Genomic DNA, 19,661 nt, shown 5'->3' with positions numbered 1-19,661 from the left:
TTCTTCAAATATCCCTCGTGCTCCGCTCACTGTCTCTCCTCTCCCATCATTAGTATACGCCCCCTACTGCTGATTGGCTGCAAGTTTGTTGCGGTGCTGGGTCCGATTTAACAGCATTTTTCAAAAATCGCTTACTGCACCGTTAACAGCTGCAGCGGATTATATAAGCCTCACAAGTACATCTAATTTAATCAGAGGCAGTTGTTTACAATGTGATATACAGTATCAGCCAGGCCATTTAATTAGCTGCTATTTGACTAGTTTGAAAGAAACTGCCGATAACCATGCCCACTTATGAGTTTATTTAATTTGAGCAAATGTGTCTAATTTCAGCACACACAATTTCTACTTGTACACAGTCATTTTAAATTTTGGGGTCAGTATTTTTGGGGTCAAATTTTTAATTCTATTTTTAAATAGAAATCTTTTATAACATTATAAAAGTCTTTGTTGTGCCTTTTGATCAATTTAATGCATTCTTTCTTAATAAAAAGTATGAATTTTTTTATTTTTTTTTAAATCTTACTGACCTGAAACTTTTGAACAGTATTGTGTACAGTACATGATCACTTACTCGGCCATCATCCACCCGGTTCTCTCTATTGGCAGTGGCACTGACTATTTAAAAAAAAAAAAAACTCTTATCAGTCCACCGCTACCCTCTCTAACTCATGCTAAATTAGTTTTTTATTAATTTCACACTATCAACAGGTGCAGCACACAAACTAATTTGATGCATTATACAATTTCAATTACGAGACCAGTTTAATTACGAGCACAACAGCTGAACAGATCAGGAAAAAAAGGCCTTATCGTCCAACCACTCAGTCCTCTCATGAATCAGCAGTTCAGCTCTAGAGTGCTAGAGCGAACTGAAGCAGACATAGGCATTGGTTTGTCAGATCTGCATGGAGTCGTGTGCAGGAGAGATGCCTTCAGTGATGACAGCAGGCCAGGCAGGAGATGGCTCTGCACAGCATGGACACAGCATGAACAAAAAATCCTCTAGTTTTGCTTTGAGTTGCTTGACTACTTTGTTTGCCATAGCTGTTTTTCTTTTTAATAATCCGTTGATTGATTTATCTTACCTTTTTCCCTTTTTGCATTCTTTCCTACCTCTATCTACTTTTGAAGGTAAGGGAATTTGAAGATCATACTTATAAAGTCTACTCATTTCCTTGTATTTTTTTTATTTGTGTGCACATTTGTTGGCATTGTGTCTGATTTGATCTGTTTCGCCTTTTAAACCACGTTTATGTTTATGAGAACACAGGATAGGATGTGCTCATAGAAAGTGTTTCATATCAAACTGAGGTGGTCTTTCACGTTTCTTGGTGGAGAGAATCTTCTAGCCACTTTATATGCTACCAGTGCTTTGGTGTTTGCTTGTGCTATGGGTCTAGGTGGCATTTTTACTGCCCTATGGATGGTATTCCATGTCATGTGGCTTGATTCTGCCATTGTTATTTATGTACTATTTTAGTATTCATTCATATTTTGAATTGACTTTTTTTTATATATATTTAACATTTTAATTTTAATTTAAGTTTTAGTAATTGTATGTGCTTTGTCATTTTAGTTTTTAAAAAAAAATATTTCTATATAGTTTTTGTAATTTGATTTCTATAGTTTTAGGGGCCGTTGACACAACACTGTTTTCAACTAAAAACGTTTTATGTGTTTTAGCCGATCATTTACTCAACGGCATTTTGGGGGCCTGAAAACACAAACTTTTGAAAAGCGGTTTCAAAGTTTTTTAAAACGATACCATTATAGTCTCTAAACTTCAAAAATGTGAATTCGTGAAAACGGTGACGTATTACATGCTCATTCTATAGGCGCATAGTTTTTCTTTACTAAGTTGCCAACTACTGGCCTGACATGCATAATAATCCTTTTCGCGGATCCGTGTTAAACGGGATTGTTTTGAACGTTGTCGTCTGTACGCAAAAAAAAAGCAAAGGAAAAACCTCGCTGTTTTTAGTACTGTACATCTGAACATGTAAACGTGCCCTTAGTAATTTTAGTACTTAAACTTAATTATTTCATTTTTAAAAATGTTTAAGTTTACGTTTTTCATCTAATGTTTTATTTTATTTTATTTCAGCATGTTTTCAATTACCCAAAACCATTTTTAATAGTTTTAGTCCAGAATAACAACTGGTTTCTACAGTAAAGGAACAACATTTGTAGATGTCAGTAACTAGTCAGTTCATCAAAAGATTGACCATTTCTAAGTGTTTCATTTTTTTCTCCTCTCATCTTTCAGCATGCAAAAGTTTACTGAACAAAAAGTCTGACGGCGTGAAGGTAAGCCCACACACACATTATAAACCTCTTTCTCATTAAGTTCTTGAATCAGCATTGGCATCATAAAATTTAATGTTTTTGTATCATAAACAAATGCACAGTTCTTCCCCAGTTTTTATGTTTAAATGATGTTTCCTGTCATATTTATTTTCCTTCTTTTAAGGGCATATTATAAACAGAACTGACAGTCAAGCTAACCAACAAATGGCTGGCATAAACCAAAGACATTAAATACACTCTGTTTCTAATTTAAAATGATTAGCTGTTTATATGAGATATATTTTCAGTGTGTTAGCTTGAATAATATCCCCCTGAGGAGGCCCAATCAAACCCATTCAGCATATTTAGACGGATATTTGCCCATTTGTTAGTCCTGAGTCATGGTAAAATCTGTTGAAGCAGAAAGACTTACTCAACCCTGTGCCGTCTCTGTGCGTGCAGTGAATCGCCAGCCTTTCACCAAGCAACTGTGAAGCAACAGTTTCTCTAAATGAAACAAGTCTTATCAATAAATCAATTTCAGCAGTTTAGCACTTTTCAACTGTTGCTACTAAACGCCCCTGTCATGTCACTCATGGCTTTGCAACTTCTTGTTTATTTTTCCTCTTTTTCTTCTCTGTGGGATCTAACTAGCAGCTTTATTTTTTTTCTGTGTTCACTGGCCTGTTTTCTATGCTTCCCTGTTTTGCCCTCCTCTGTTTCACTCCGTTCAGAAAAGGAAGTCAAGCTCCAGTGTTTATTTGATGGTGAGATCTGTTCCGTGTCTCTCCCTTTTTTCTGACTCTCCCTCAACACTTTCTCACTCTCTGGCTCTCTTTTTTTCTTGGTTGAGATGCTCGAGAGTTTGTTTGGGTCTTTTTTTGTCTCATCGTAGGGTTTTGTGAGTCATGGGATCATCAAACATTTACAGAGTCATGTTCACCCGTTCAGCTCTGTTTTATTACATACACACGTTCCTATTGGAATCCCATTCCCCTTGAAGTTCATTCTTCATTCCCATTGCATCTTGGTGCTTTCTTTGTAACTCAGACCAGGGCTTTTGTCGAAGAGGTTTCTCCTCGACCTCTGCAAGCCCTTGATACACCCTGTGAGCTTCCTCCAGTTCGACTGTCTCCGCTTTCACGTAGCCACTGATAATAACCAGGGCTGAGGTTTGCTCAGAGTGTACAAAGGGCTCTTACTTGGTGCTCTTCAATAAGAAAGAGAGAGTTTAAATGATATTGGAACAGACTTTTAAGACACAGACAAACAAGCCTTTCTCTCAGTGGAACTCCCCTTTTTCCCACAGTCCATAGTTTGCCAGGCGATTTCTGTTGCCATGGCAATAGCTGCAGTGCCTGTGACATCGAGTTTGTCCTGACAACAAGTAAAGAGGAACTTGTTACGATAATGAAAATATTGTATGTTAAATTTTACTACTTAGAACGCACCTTTCTTTTTGTTCTGTTTTTCATTTTTGTTCATGGTTATAAAGAATGTTTAATTAACCATATCATGGATTTCCATGGTTTTCTGTTTTAGCCTTGTCACAGAGGGACATTTTTAATATCGAACAAACATCATTCAGACAGTGTGCATAGATCCCCATTTCTCATGTCTTGAGTTTCTCCATCAGGTCCAGACAAATGCACACCCTTTCCTCAGTTTTACTCCTGCTCGTGGCTATCATTGTCCCCATTATTGAGTAGACCTTGTGATTTTCCAGCCAAGTCTTTGAGAATATGTGATTTTTGGAATCTAATAGTAAACTTAAAGGAGCCTTTAATTGATTCAGTGATCTCAATTAGTCTTGGACACAAGATTTGGTCATCTTTAACATCTTGTATGAAGTTATAAAAAAAAATGTATTGTAAATATTAGGGCTGTCAATTAAACATGTTATTTTACTTAATTAGTTTTGGGGGGAAATAACGTGTTAAAATGAATGCATTTAAGGCCCCCGACCCACGCAGTTCATCTTACTTTTCATACAGGTGAGTGGTGACAAACATGAAGCAGACCAACAACTCACTGAGTGATGTAGCCTTTACAATGCATTTGGAATGCCCCTAAAATTCAGAATATCAGGGCAAAAATTCCCCTGTATGAGTTTTTGTCTCATATTTATATCATGATATACTTAAGCAATATCACGAGAGTGCTTTTTTTGCCCCGAACGAGTGCAAATGTGATATTGATTTTATACAACAGTTCAATAAACACAAAGTTAATATTGTGTTTTATTTTAGACACAATATTGTCTGCATTTGCTCAGTTTTGCCAATGTAAAGTCACAGCAGAACTGTTGTGCGTCTCCGAGCAACACACAGCAGTGCTTCGTTTCTGAATGAATCCGCATTTTGAGTGAATCAATTGGATGGACCAGTGATGCAATGGCCAATTTATAAAGAGATCCATTTACTTTATTCCTTGAACAATTTGAATGAATGACTCGATGACTTACTCATTTAGATGTGAACCGCCACCTACTGGCAGTTTTACTTTAGTTTATTTAGAGTATCATTTAATAAAAATAAAAAATCTTATTTCCATATTAATGTAAAATCCATTAAAAAGGTTCACCCAAAAAAGAAAATTGTCATAATTTACTCACCCTCATAGCCGTTGAAGCCTAAAAGTTTGTGTAATAAATTCTATGTTGAATCAAATGAAATATTTTTTGTCTAAAGCTACTTTTTGTAATGAATATTTGATGCTTTTCTCATTTAACACAATAATGACTTAAAATAGTCTTTTGTAAGTAATTTCTTAGCCAGATTTGGTCTGCGATTGATTAATCGGTACATTGTGTAATTCATTTTTTTTTTTTTTTATAATCGCTTGACAGCCCTAATAAATACAATAATGTAATATTTTATTTAATATGAATGTATTTATATATATATTTTTTAATATTTTCATAAAATATTACAATAAAATATAGTATAAGTTTTAATTATATTTCCTTCTTCATAAGCATCTAAAACATATGAATTGACAGAAAATTAACAGGCGTTTTTCAGGGATGATAATAGTCGGGTCACTTGCAAGCTTGCTGCCTCTATCACTCCTGAAAAATGCTGAAAAATAACCGTCAATTAACTGAGACTGAATGCATAAATAAAGCAGTTTCTTTAAAAATATCTCTCTCCTTTCTCTTTATGGCTGTTTAACATTTGGGATGAACAACTTTTGGCTGCTGTTCTGCTTCAGTCTTTTTGATCCGTGTGTAACCTGTTCTAATCCTTCTGTAAGGATTCTTGAACATTCTTCTCAAGAATTGTATCGATTTTACTGCCGCCTCTCTTCTTTCTTTCCTATAGTCAGCCTTTGTTCTTTTTGAATCATTGGTTGTACCCTGAATTGGTTCACAGAGTTCGAGGTTTGAGCATAAACTCTTCTCGCTGAAGCTTTTCACTGCATGCACTAGTGACCTATCAGGGTCCCTTAACTCCTTGACAGTAACATTGGCCTCTAATTGTTACTGTGCCAGCAAAATAGTATATTGAAATATTTCTGTAAATACCAAACATTTATGTTCATATCTGTAGCCTTGAAACTTAAAAAAAAAAAAAAAAAAAAAAAATTTCCCATTGTATCCATCTTTTTGGATATATTCAAATACAAATTCTATTAGTATATTTACATGTTTATCAGCTCTTAACAATGTCTCTACATATGAAAGGTTGAAAGATGTTTACATACACACATACTGAATCTATTATTATTATTATTAAATAAATGTCAACAAAATATACTTATTCTCTGTAAATTTACTTATTTTCTCTAGGCATATTTTAGGATAATTGAACAGTTCCAAAACAACCGAATTGTATATCAAGGAACATAACCATGTAACGGAATCTTACTGTCTCTTTTTGTACAGCCCACCATGTTTTTTCTTTGTTTTTTTCAAGAATTGTAGTGTGATTTTACAGATATGGGAGGATTTATTTCAATATTTTTTATTTTATGACTCTGCTCTAGTATTACCGACCATGAGTAGTTTGAATCTGTAATTCCATAACGTACCTCTCCCAAAAACATGCCTTTTAATAAAGGTTTTTTGTTTTTTTTTCATGAAAGTGTATCATTAAAAGTGCTCTAAGCTAATTTACCCATACAGATCCCCTTTCATGTCTAGAATGAGCTGAGGTTGTCAGTTCTTGAACTGCACTGAAACCGAGCACCGATGGTGCGAGGACCCTTTTGGAATGGCTCTGTTTATTTTGTGTTGTCATTGTTTTTTTGTTTTGTTTTTTGCCCCAGCCACAGACAAACAACAACAAAAACAGTGTAGTAAGCAGCAGCACCAAAGACAGCAGCATATCATCCACTGCACCAATGGTACCTCATCTTAACTTTTTATTTCCTTCATTCATAGTCTTTCCTTTTCTTAGTTCTTAAGTCTTTGTTTAGTGAAAGGCTTTATCAGTTTGTCCCATACCTGTTATTTTGACTTCCACCAATCATCGCTCAATCCACTCAGATGAAGATGTGTGACGTTACTCATGGTTTTTGATGAGTTGAACTAAAACATCTGGTTTGTGCCTGTGGATTTCTCTCTGACTTCCTATTTTACCCAAACAAACTCGCAGGAGAAGTTTGACAGCTTAGCAGACAACCCCTGTACTGTAGACGGTTTCAAAAACTTTTCTTTTTGTTCATTATCTGACCATATCAAAGTGAGAACATTTTCTTAGGCTAGTAATATGTAGATAATCCCTGGTTGCATCTTCTCTGAATCTCACAGTCGAGTCTCCAAGGGTAAAACAGGATCATTTTACGTCAGGAAGCAGAGCTGCTCTGTTTGTTCTGAAGATGCAGTTCCTAACTTTTATTATTATGGGTAATTGCTCATTTACCCAGTTCACAGCCTTCAGCTACTTCAGAGGTACTTCAGATCTGTCAACAAACAAATTTGTCAACTGACACGCACACCCAGTCAAGGAACAGTGGGGTCTAAAAGTCGAAGATCATTATGTTATCAGCAAGAAAATGTGAAGAAGAAAAAAAAGGTATTTTAAATATCTGAGTATTTAATTGATGTGTAATGTTTTATTTAATTTCTATTATTTAAATATTATTTTGAATGAAATTGTAACTGGTTCTCAGCACGTAGGGACTGCATCTTCAGGTCTGCGTTGACAGGTTGCTTATTAGAGGGTGTTGTGTTAGTGGTGGTGGAAATAAAGTAGGATCTAGTGCGCAAGACTGTTTGTTTATATGTGGGGTGTGTGTATGTGCAAAGGTGGGATCAATGCTTTGTGTTTTCTGGAGAAATAACATACTATGGCATTGAAAGCTAACTGTTTGTGCAGTGTTAATCATTTCTGTTATGTCTGTGTGCTGTTGGTGACTGGGATTGGTCTTGGAGAGAGACTTCTCAAGCCTATTGACTACTTCCTTTTCCACTGTCTCTGTGGTTAGAAGTACCCAAGCTTTGCATGCATATCCATTGAACTTCAAGTTCTTTGTATAATGTCTTTCTTTACAAAACATTATAGTTATTGTATACAGGGGCCTCAATGTATTTGGATACCTAACCCTATACACTTAAACACAAATTAATGTCATTGTATTATATGTAGCTTTTTTTTTTTAAAGGGATAGTTTACCTAAAAATGAAAAATCTGTCATCATTTATTCACCCCTAAGTTGTTCCAAACTGGTATACATTTCTTTGTTCTGCTGAACACACAAAGGAAGATATTTTGAAGAATGTTTGTAACCAAACAGTTGTGGGGCCCCATTGACTTCCATAGTATGGAAAAAAATATAATGCAAGTCAATGTTTGGTTTCATCAACTGTCATCAACTGTTTGGTTTCAGCAGAACAAAAAAAATAATACAGGTTTGGACCAACTTGAGGTTAAGTAAATGATGACAGAATGTTAATTTTTGGGTGAACTATCCCTTTAAAATAAATGTAGTACAGTCTTTGCTTTATTTATTTCCATTATTTCATTAATTTTATTAATTCATTATTTTATTATTTATTGATTGATTGATTGATTGATTGGTTGTTATTTCTGGTTATCAAGCATTTCAACAAATCGAGTTCCATTCATTTTAAAGAAATATAGCACAAGGACATTTATTTATATATTTATTATTATTTTTGGCTATTAGTGTAATATGTCCATGATATAACAACACCATTGACAAGTGGCATTTGTTTTAGTGAACTATATCACAAGCACATTTTTTTTTTTAATTTAGCATAAATTAAAAACTATAACAACAAACAACCAATACTAAATACCACTTGTAAATGTTATCATCTGATGCAATGAAATTCATACTTTTTAAAGTTTAAAATAAGTGCCCAAAAACATTTTGGGGCCATTGTATACACATTATTAGCTTATGGAACAAACGCAGAAGTCTCCAATGCGCCTGACAGTTGTACAGTCACATCATGCTAGTTGTGGAGTCAGGGTCCCCTCACCCTCTTCCCTCAGCCCCGCATGGTAAACTCTCTCCTGCCTCCCCCAGGAATCACAGACCACTGTCGTGCACAATCCAGCCGATGGCATCAAGGTAAGCCACCTCTTTTAGCTCTGCCATTGAAGGCGGGTCATTAGAGCTACTTCCTAAAACCACAACCCCGAACTTCACAAATATCACTCAAGTGAATGGGTCTTGCCCTCATGCTTGGTTGGCTGGTTTGTGCAGGGCTCAGTGTGTTCCTGTCAGGGGTCTGTGTGTGTGTGAGGGTGTGCTGGGGTATATCTGTGCTTGCGGGTGATTCTTTGTGTGTGTGTTTGCTGGTTTACAGTGTGTGCACCATATATTGTTCCACATGGTTTATAGACCCTGTCTTTTTCGCTCTTCCCACCTTCATATAACCACCCCTCCATCTTGCATATTGTCTCTCTCTCTCTCTCTCTCTCTCTCTCTCTCTCTCTCTCTCTCTCTCTCTCTCTCTCTCTCTCTCTCTCTCTCTCTCTCTCTCTCTCTCTCTCTCTCTCTCTCTCTCTCTCTCTCTCTCTCTCTCTCTCTCTCTCTCTCTCTCTCTCTCTCTCTCTCTCTCTCTCTCTCTCTCTCTCTCTCTCTCTCTCTCTCTCTCTCTCTCTCTCTCTCTCTCTCTCTCTCTCTCTCTCTCTCTCTCTCTCTCTCTCTCTCTCTCTCATATATCACAGGGGTCTACAGAGAGCTGTAACACCACAGAAGAGGAGGACATGAAAGATAAGAAAGGTACACTATCAACTCCTCATGTACTTTGCATGTCTTTCTTTTGTTCTCTGGGATCTACAGAACAGGGTATATGTGTATGAGTTCGTTCAAAATGTAAATATTTCTTAAACGCATCATTAGAATCAAAGGCCATGTTTACACCTGATATTTAGATCTGTCCTGTGACCACAGGTTTTGTAGGCACAGTCTCTGATTTTCTGACTACATGCAGTACTGTGCAAAAAAACATTTAGAGTCTGTCTAAATCCATAAAAGAACATCCTCACATTTTTTTCAAGAGTACGTAAAGGGATAGTTCACCCAAACGTGAAAATTGTCATCATTTACCAAACCAATCATGAGAAAACAACTCTTAGTTTTATGAGAAAAGTACGAATGAGACTGTACAAATTCATTTGAATTTGCCACCAATTTGCCAAAACAGAAAATAGTTAAAATAGTTAAGAATTGCCTTTACTCGCCCTCACAAGCCCATGAGACTTTCATTTATCTTCTAAACACAAATAAATAGATTTTTAATGAAACATGAGAAATTGCTGTCCCTCCATTGAAAATCCATTACATGAAAACTTTGATGCTTAATTAAAAGTTTGTAAAGAGATGGTAAAATAAATATATGAATCAAGAGGTTTAATCCAAGTCTTCTGAAGAGACACGATTGGTTAATATGATGAACAGATTTTATTTAGGTTTTTATTGACATATAAACATTGTTCAACACGCATACATAGAGCACATCAAATATGACCAATGATAATTGTCGAGTCAAGCTAGTAAGGTTGACCTTCTGTTTATCATATTTGCGTTGTTTTGTTTTCTATATTAACAGAAAAATTGTCAAGAACGCATCGGAATGCATTTTATGTAGTGTTTCTGACTACTTCTGAATGTGGTTTTAATGAAAGGATCACAAATTGCTTTGGACGGACATTAATACCAGATGTGAATGGGGTCAAGGCTTGTACACCTTCCCAAATAGTGGTAATGAAGGCCAGAGGGAATAAATATACAGATACAGGTAGTGAGAGATTGATTCCTGTGTGGTGAAAGGACCTTCATGGTATGATAATTGCTTTGTGTGTGTGTTGACGGCCAGCTTGTCAGCTCTAGATACATTGCTGTTCACTACAGCTTCAGCTATTGTGTAATATTATATAAGGGACCAAAACAGGGTCAGACTGACTGATTTGCTATCATGAATCAGCACAAGCTTTGCTATGAAAAGGAGCCATGCTGTGATTGCCAAAGTTACCATGACACTGATGAATCACAAAGTCTTGTGTTCGCATAATGAATGTCCACAATATCTGAGGGAATATTCGTTTTACAGCAGTGACCTTTACTGGCAACAAATACCCCTTCTGAGAATTACTGAGCCTCCGTATCACATCTCAGTATGTTGTCTGGCAGAGTCACATGGTGGTTCATTACCACACAGCAATATTGCACAATGGGTTCAACTCAATTATATATAATCATGGCACCATTCATCATCTGATTGGCCTTTTTGATCAATTCTGAGCTTTTCTGAGCTTCTATATTGCTTTTTGAGGGCTGTTAGATAATAAGATACCTTAATCATTTCTATTCAATCTGGGAAACACAAGCAGAGGTTTAATGAGTCAGTAGAGCTTTAGGATCATTCCTTGCTTGACACTAATCTAAGCTTGATGCCTGGTCAGGTACGCTCAATAGTCAATATACTGAGATTTAACCCTCAGAGAACTAAGCACAGATATTGATATACACTACTGTTCAAAAGTTTTTTATTTAAGAAATTAATACTTTTATTAATCTTTTATCAGCAAGGATGCATTCAATTGACAGTAAAGACAGTTATAATGTTACAAAGATTTCTATTTTAAATAAATGCTGTTCTGTTTGAACTGTAAATTTATTTAAGAATCCTGAAAAAACAAACTATTTTCAGCATTGATAATACAGTAGTCAACATTTGAAGTGGATTAAAAAAGTTGATCAAAGTTGTCCTAAGACAAGAACGGGTATTGTTCAAAATTCATGTATAACTTTGATGAAAGGTTTTGATCCACTTCAAATGTTTACTACTGTAATAAGAAATGTTTCTTGAGCAGCAAAACAGCATATTAGAATGATTTCTGAAGGATCATGCAACACTGAAGACTGGAGTAACGATGCTGAAAATTCAGTATATAAATTACTTTTTAAAATATATTAAAATGGTAAAATGTGATTTTAAATTGCAATATTATTTCACAATATTATGATTTTTTTTACTTAATTTTTTTAATCAATCAAATGAATCCCTCTTGTCATCATGATGTTTTTCCTAGTTTTATATTTTATTTAAATAACCATTGCAGTTCTTCCAACAGTAAGTCTCTGAGGGTTAATCCACTTGCGTCATAGCAGAAAGGCCCAAAGATCTCACATTCTATACTAGGGTGCAAAAATGTCCCCGACAGAGAAGTTTTGTAGCTTTTTCTAAAACAAACAGTTGTATAACATGTCCTTGTATCGAGGTATTAGAGAGTTCAGGGCTCAGAAAATATTGCTAATTTTGTTTTTGTTTTTGTTGTTTTTTCTACATAACATTACCTTTATATTATTTTCTGCTCTTAAGTTGCATGCACATTGTGTCTAGTGTTTTTTTTGTGTAGTGTGTGCTGTTGATATTTTTGGACGATTATCATGCAAATTGTGTCAGCACAAAAGGCAAGCTGGAAAAAGGTTTGTGCCTTTGTACCACAACAAATGTCACATTTTTCCCCTGAATTGTCTGTGTCAGTATCGGTGGGCGGGGCTAGCACTGACAGTGCAGTGGTCAGCCAATGCAGTGGCTCCGATGAGCCGGCTCCTCAGACCGAGGCTTCTCCCCCCTGCCCACTACCCAGTAAGTCAACTGCTACAGCAGTGACCTTATCAGCGGCTCCTACAACTCCCTCTTGGACTCATCTGATCTCTACCTCACATTCTCTCCGTTTCTACTGTTCCCACTGCTAACCTAGAGTATTTCACCTTTCTAAGCTTGTCATTACTTAATATGTTGCTCTAATATATCTGGCTGAGATGGACTCACTGGACATCTACATTGTTAAATGCCCTAATCTTGTATTTTGGTGTCAGTATGAAAGGCCATATCATACATTTTAATTTTATTATTGATTTATCATTATAGGCAGCAGTTTTATTGCTTAAATGTGGTGCATAAACAGTTACGGTCGTATTGAAATTACCAGTTTGTAAAAATAAGCTTAAGATACTCAGATGTCAGAATTTTTTTTATTGCTCATTTTTCTGATGTGAATACTGTGTTAAAGTGTGATGTCAGAAATTTGTGGATGTTTAGATTGAGTCATATTTACTATTTAGTTTCAGTAAATTCTCTTTTTGTACTGAGGAGTTCAAATTAATGCTATGGAGTTTTTGTAGTTTATCTCAAAAGCTCAGGGAACATTTGATTCCTTATGATAAGACCCCTTTAAGACAATAATATGGCATTTTTATGGCTTTCGTGAGTCATCGCAACAAAATGCACGCCACATAATCTACTGTACTCCGCACAGCAATCAGGGACTGAGATTGTCACTTTACCTGATTTGGAGTCTCTCGCAGTCCACCATCTTTGCCCTTTTACTCATGTACGTCCTCACCTCTGACATGGAAAGAATTGCACTGACCTTCTCAGTCAGAGTGACCTTTTCATTTATTTATCTGTGACACTGAATACTTTGAGTGTGACAGATGAGCAGAGGGCCCGTGCTGAGACTGTACACGCCAGACATCTCTCAACACATGCACACACTGCCTAGATCTACTCAGTATGGCCATTACTCCTCTTGTGTTCTTCATTTACTCCTACTGCTTATGCCAGTTCAGTACATAGATTACTGCCACCGTCATAACACAGGCCGTCCTCCCTATACATCTCTGCTCTTTCTTGGCTGCATGTTGAGTTCAGCGACTGCTCAAACCACTGAACCAGACTGCTGCAGATCTTTTGTTTTTTTTAAAAAACGAAGGGAAAAAAACCCTTGAGATCTGCCACCATCTGCTGGACTGTTAAAACAAGCACTGCCAGCTCTCTGTTGCAGTTGCTTGAACATGCTGTAATCCTCTAAATCATTTTCATACATATTTATCACGTCTGCTATTGTGTATTTAATGTTCATTATTCAAATTCAGTTATAATCTAATTACTGAGTTTATTTCTGCGGTGTTTTCTGTGTGACACATGCAGTGGTTTAAGCATGGTTTGCAGTAGCTTGATGTTTTATGAAGCATGCTAGTAATCAGTGGTTCTCAGCCTTTTGGGCTCGAAGTCTCTCCGTTGTCTAACACAATATTCAACCCCCTTTCCCTCACATTATAGGATATAAAAGATATTTCAGGTATTTCTGCTGTATGACAAACTTTTTATTAACTGCAAAAAACAGTATACAGTTATTACATCTTGATTTTGTTTTTCTGGATGTTTAATTTAGATTAAGTGTTTGATTATTTTAATATAATAATAATAATTTATTTATTTATTTTTAATTCTTAATGCACACACAATGACTTAAGTATCAAGTCAACCTGAATCCCCCCTGGAAATTTAATGAGGCCCCCTTGTGGACCCCGGTCCCCTGGTTGAGAACCACTGATCTAGATGAATTAGTGACTGTGTCTATGATTGGAATAGAATACTAGTGTACTACTAACTAGTATTACACATGATACACTGTATAATGCCTACTATTTAAAAAAAAAAAAAAATACAATTAAATATAAAATTATAAATACTTTGTATAAAAATGTGTCTAGACATTTTGTGAAGAAATGGATGGTAAAAATTAAGTCAATAAAATGTCTTAGCACTTTAGAAACGGAAGGTGAATTTCAGCTCATTTCATTGTGGGATGTAGTATTTCACACATTTCTGTTTAATACTGCATGTTTTGTCAAGTGTAACTGGTCATTCAGCTCTGCATACAGAAAATGTGCATATTGTGCACAGGATACATGCAGCTGTAGCAATAGTCGTAGAGTAGTATACTATTCCAAACACAGCCCGTCTCTGTTTAGTGCTCACTGTGTTTGTCAGGCTTTTGCTTTGCTGTGGCCTAGCATCTCTGTGTGCATAGTTGCAGTTTTGTTTATGTGTCCCGTTGTCTTGCAGCCGAACCACCACGTGATGTTAAGAATGTTGCTTGGAGCAGTTCAGGTCAGAGCTCCTGTCCTGATTTAGAGCCTGCTGTACCTGCTCCAGCCTCCACAACACCAGGGGGCAGCAGCGTGCACAGGCAGCAGTGTAAGTCTTAGACTGTTGATTTAGTGACAGAGATATGGTGAATTTGATGTTTTTCTAAATAGACATCCTGACATTCCCTCTGGTTTTACAAAAGCCCCTGCAGTTCATCACACTATTACAGTCCTCTAGCGAAACATGTCCATCCGCAGGAATTGTGAGCTCATGCGAGTGTGAACTGTTTGTACTTTATGGTTGGCTTATGGTTACTGAGCGGGTTGAAATCATAATCATTGAATACAAGTCATTCAAGACCTCTGCTTGTGCTAAAATCAGGATGCTTGGGTAGATACTGAAAGACAGTTTCCTGTTGAATCATGGGCTGAATGAGATTTCTGGGCCAGCTAGGAGCACAACATTGGTTTGCAGTTTTCAAATAATGGATGTGGATAAACCTTGATTGTGTCCTTGTGCTTCCTCCTGTCTCTCCAAACACCAGCACGAAAGCAGGAGATCATTAAAATCACGGAGCAGCTGATTGAGGCCATCAACAACGGAGATTTTGAAGCTTACACGTAAGTACTGTTTATATATGCTGTTTTCACATATCACTGATTAAACATTGTGAGCATTTTATGGATTGTGATCATTTTTGTTGGTAAATTTTCACCCAACAAAATGTTAATGTTGCGCATATAGAAAATAGAATATCTTATAGTTATTAATAGGAACAAACCCCATATTTTAAGATTTAACACTTTTTAATTGATATTGCTGGTAATTAAGAGGACATTTTGAAAATCTTGTTTTATCAGCACTTTTGGTAGATATCTTAAAAAGCACTAGTGTGTTTAATAAAAACATGAATGAAACATTTTATGGAATATTTCGTTTAAATATACAACCTGTTAAGATCGCCAACCATTTTCTGTAGAATATGTTTAACTTTTGTAATATATTGCAAATGTGTGCATGTTAAGTAAGATTATGCCAATTTCCATATATATATATACACGTATTTTTGTCAATGTTTTATGATGATGAAAGGAAGGGAATTATTGTATTGTATTTTCATTGATATTTAGACTCGCAGGTATTGAAAGCACATAAAGCCCTACAGTCAAAACTGAAGTGTGTTTTGCATTGTCATCTCTGTAACCTTTACCGTTCCAGGAGAATCTGTGACCCTGGCCTGACCTCTTTTGAGCCGGAGGCCCTTGGAAACCTGGTCGAGGGAATGGACTTCCATAAGTTCTACTTTGAGAATTGTAGGCCTAATGCTTTTTAATGTGCTATAAAGCTGTTTAAGTTTGTTGTATTTTTAAGCAAATTCACTTGAGTTGAGTGGTGCCTTTGTCTAACTGCCTGTGTTTGACTACAGTGCTGAGTAAGAACAGCAAGCCTGTGCACACAACCATCCTGAATCCTCACGTGCACCTGATCGGAGAGGATGCCGCCTGCATCGCTTACATCCGACTGACGCAGTACATCGACAGCCAGGGCCGGCCACGCAGCAGCCAATCAGAGGAGACGCGTGTGTGGCACCGCAGAGATGCCAAGTGGCTCAACATCCACTTCCACTGCTCCGGAGCGCCTGCCGCACCTCTACAGTGAACCACACAGGGCAAAGGTATGTACTGATTGACAGACATCTTTGTGTCGACGCAACAAGTGAAATATTATTTAGTGTTCTTCATATTCCCTCCCTTAGCATGCCTGAATACTAAAGCTGATTGGAGCATTTCTTCTCCGTGCACGTCTTGCCGCCTGGAGCCCGGCCAGAAGAGAACCTCTTGAAGTTTCGAAAACGTGAGGGAAAAAATTTACACAACTAAGAAATATATTTAAAAGTGGCCACCACTTTAGTCCAACTCTAGCTAGATGTGTGGCGGGCGGCCACGGCAGCAGCCCTGCCTTCTGGATGCTGCATGCTTCTAATGCCCACACGGGGCGCTGTATTGTCTGTAACCATAATCTCTGCTGCCCAACATTCGGAAATGGTGTTTAAAGTATTAATAATATATTGTAAAATATTGAGATCTTCACATGTGTAATTAACAGCTGGTAGAAATGGAAGTTAGAACCAGAAATGTGAATTTTTTTGAAGAGCACACGCCGTTTTAAGGGTAAATGGTGTGAGTTTATTACGTTATGTCCTCTTTTTTTACGCATAGAATGTGATGGCATGGCATATCAGAGGGAACGAAAAATTTTATCAGACGTTGACGCACCAAAGTGTAGACTCTTAGACTTTGAGAAGAGGATGTTTTAATGTTGCTTTTATTTTTTATTAAAAGGGGAGAATGGGGTTGGGGAAGATTTTCTTTCTGGCTTTCTGTCGTGTTTTTGTGGAACTCTTGGTTTTTAATCTCCTGAATGATGCTGTATTTGAAAGTATTTTGTGTTTTCAAGACAAATGTTTTAAAGTGGGACAGGATTTAATATAGCTGTGCATAAATAGATATTTATAACGAGAAAAGACAAAACAGTCTGTGGTGTCTGGGGTAAAAGGGTGAGGAGATGTGTGTGTGTGTTTGTGTAAGTATAAATGTTCTTTCTTGGGTTCAAGATGCTCGTTGCTATAGTGTTTTGCGTAGATCTTCTTTCCACACACTTCCACGTGAGGCCTAAACTCAAGTTGGGTTGGTTTACTTGCCTTCATGTATGTTTACACCCATAACCTCCTGGCTCTCTGAACCTGAAGTTGCAGAACTCTCACTTACTTTGATTCAAGTTTGTTGTATGTCTCTTGGTCCCCAGGGGGCGCTAAACACTACACACAAACACGCTCACGGTTACTCTGCTCACTCTTTTAGGCTTCCAGCTGCGTGCATATCATTTTGTAGACTATAAGCATGTCAAAAAAGGAAAAAATGAAATGGCCTGTACTGTTTTGCACACAAGCTTGAGACTCTATGCTGTTCTGTTCACTGTTTTTGTGGACTGCTTTGCAACTTCAGGTTATGAAATCCATCCATAGGGGTCCACGCTTTAGAAGAAGACCCAAACGGTCACATTACCCCTCCGTGAGTGTCTGTACACTTGTTCTGATTGTGTCTCATCATCATATATAGTGACTTGAGTGTGGTTTTGGTAAAACAGGGATCACCTGAGCATCCACAGGCTGGTTATTGAATGAAAATGACTTGATGAATGCAGTTCCAGGGTGTTTTTGGGTCCATTTTGTGGCAGAATCTGTTCTGGGGATGTTGATTTTTTTGTTTAAGGTCTTAGTTTATGTTATTTTTTTCAGTGTAACCTGTAAATACTAATGCAGATCATCGATGAGGGATGATTCGAACTCTTAGCCAGTCGTCTTCATCCGACTTTCAGTGCACAGTAATCATGCGTAGTTAAAAAATGTCGGTTAAAGCACATGGACACATTGTGCTCCCTTTAATTTTGATCTGTGTGACTGTAATACATTGGAACACTGTTCTTGACTGTGTTATTATGTAGAATCCTGTGTGTGAATTGTGATGCCTAGGGGGCTTGCCGTTTTCCCCCCTTTACTCTGTGCTAAGCCATTTCTTGTGACACATTACCTTCTAAAGTTGGGCAAATGTTGCACCCAAGTTTCTATGTTGAAAAAAGGGAGGAAAGAGAGTACTCCTGCCCTACAGCATCTTGTTAGTGAGTTCACTTGTCCACCGATGACACCCGTCTGGCACTGTGATGTCTGCCATACCTTCATCAGCGCTCTCTGCTGCAGTGTGTGTTCTAACCGTGTGATCAGTCCTAGTCTCTGCCTGGCCACTTCCTCCACTCATAGTGTGTCCTCTCAGATATGAAAAAAGTGCAGTTTAGTCTGTTAAACTTACATAAAAAATGTAAATGGTTAAGAGTTGTTTCCAGATCCAGGAGATTATAGTTCTTGTATTTCTTATGACTGTTAGATGGACACAAACGCCTTTGTATGATAAGTGAATAACTCACAACCAAACCATATATGCAGTTCAGCAGAAGGAAAATATGCATGTGTAACTTTCTTGTAATAATTTTCACTGTCTGTGTTACCTAAATTTGAAATGTGTGTATATTACCTGCATCTTCAAGGTAAATGACATGTGGCTCTGAGATATGGTTTCCAATGCTAAAATGCTCATTTTGTAAAGAAATGGACTAAAAGAAATTAACAAAGCTTTAGCTTGCTATGTTGCCCCACTTTTGTCAGTTTTTTTGCATTGTAACCATATATGATGGGACTACATATGATTATACTCTGAGGTTTAATTGGATGCTGGATTTTTTTGCATGACCATACAATTAATAAAACTATGAATTTAAATCTATCAAGTGTTTGTTTGAATGTTGTTAAACCATCATAGCTTTGTTATTGTTGAAACGTTTGGAAGCATTTAATAAAAGATAATCTCAACATCACTGTCTTTCTCTCCTGCTCAGCTTGCAATTGAAGCTTACCTTACCTTAAGTACTCAAGGCATTGTCTGTGTTACGTAGGGCCCCCTTGCTCTCAAAGAATGATAGTGTAAATATGCAATTTAGTTTAAATAAAAATGTTATATTATCCAAATGTGGATTAAACTTAAGAGGAGTCTTGTGGAAACATTTTACTATATACCTTACTACTGAATGATTTGTATTTATGTAATTACCTTTCGGCAGGCAATAACGTGACATACATCTTAAAGGGATAGTTCACCCAAAAAATGAAATTTTCATTTTTGGGTGAACTAACCCTTTAACGTATGGCTATGGCTTGTCCCTTGTCCTTTTATTAGAAATGCCCCATGATGAAATGAAATTTCAGTTTGCGTCAGTACACCTCAATAATCAAAAGGTTCTTAATAAACACATTTCTGTTCAGTCATACAAGCTGTCCTATGACTCCCATCAGTGCTTTTTAAAAAAATGCCAATTGGGCTAAAGTTTGCATTCTGTATTTAGAGAAACTGTATTATTATTTAGTTTTGTTAGTAAATCACACATTTGGAAATACATT

At 36.8% G+C, this 19,661-nt stretch overlaps 1 protein-coding gene across 23 annotated transcripts in view; it reads left to right on the top strand.

Moving 5' to 3' along the window:
• Nucleotides 1–18,990, top strand: part of camk2g2 (calcium/calmodulin-dependent protein kinase (CaM kinase) II gamma 2) — a 61,330-nt gene extending 42,340 nt beyond the window's left edge. For 2 of the 23 annotated variants that reach the window (XM_079855421.1, XM_079855429.1), the window contains 10 exons: nucleotides 2,270–2,310; nucleotides 6,559–6,636; nucleotides 8,788–8,832; nucleotides 9,435–9,489; nucleotides 12,257–12,361; nucleotides 14,630–14,761; nucleotides 15,198–15,273; nucleotides 15,872–15,966; nucleotides 16,080–16,328; nucleotides 16,410–18,990. In XM_079855421.1, coding sequence (XP_079711547.1) covers nucleotides 2,270–2,310; nucleotides 6,559–6,636; nucleotides 8,788–8,832; nucleotides 9,435–9,489; nucleotides 12,257–12,361; nucleotides 14,630–14,761; nucleotides 15,198–15,273; nucleotides 15,872–15,966; nucleotides 16,080–16,312 — 860 coding nt within the window. In that variant the 3' untranslated portion in view covers nucleotides 16,313–16,328; nucleotides 16,410–18,990. Of the gene's footprint in view, nucleotides 1–2,269; nucleotides 2,311–3,023; nucleotides 3,057–6,558; nucleotides 6,637–8,787; nucleotides 8,833–9,434; nucleotides 9,490–12,256; nucleotides 12,362–14,629; nucleotides 14,762–15,197; nucleotides 15,274–15,871; nucleotides 15,967–16,079; nucleotides 16,329–16,409 lie in introns of all 23 variants that reach the window. The other 21 variants (XM_079855434.1, XM_079855439.1, XM_079855418.1 and 18 more) reach the window with 11 other exon arrangements.
• Nucleotides 18,991–19,661: the final 671 nt, after the last annotated feature.

The sequence above is a fragment of the Squalius cephalus genome (assembly GCF_949319135.1).
Source record: "Squalius cephalus genome assembly, chromosome: 21".
NCBI classification, from domain to species: domain Eukaryota; kingdom Metazoa; phylum Chordata; class Actinopteri; order Cypriniformes; family Leuciscidae; genus Squalius; species Squalius cephalus.
The sequence above is the reverse complement of the archived record's forward strand: the minus strand, read 5'-3'. Positions and strand labels throughout refer to the sequence as shown.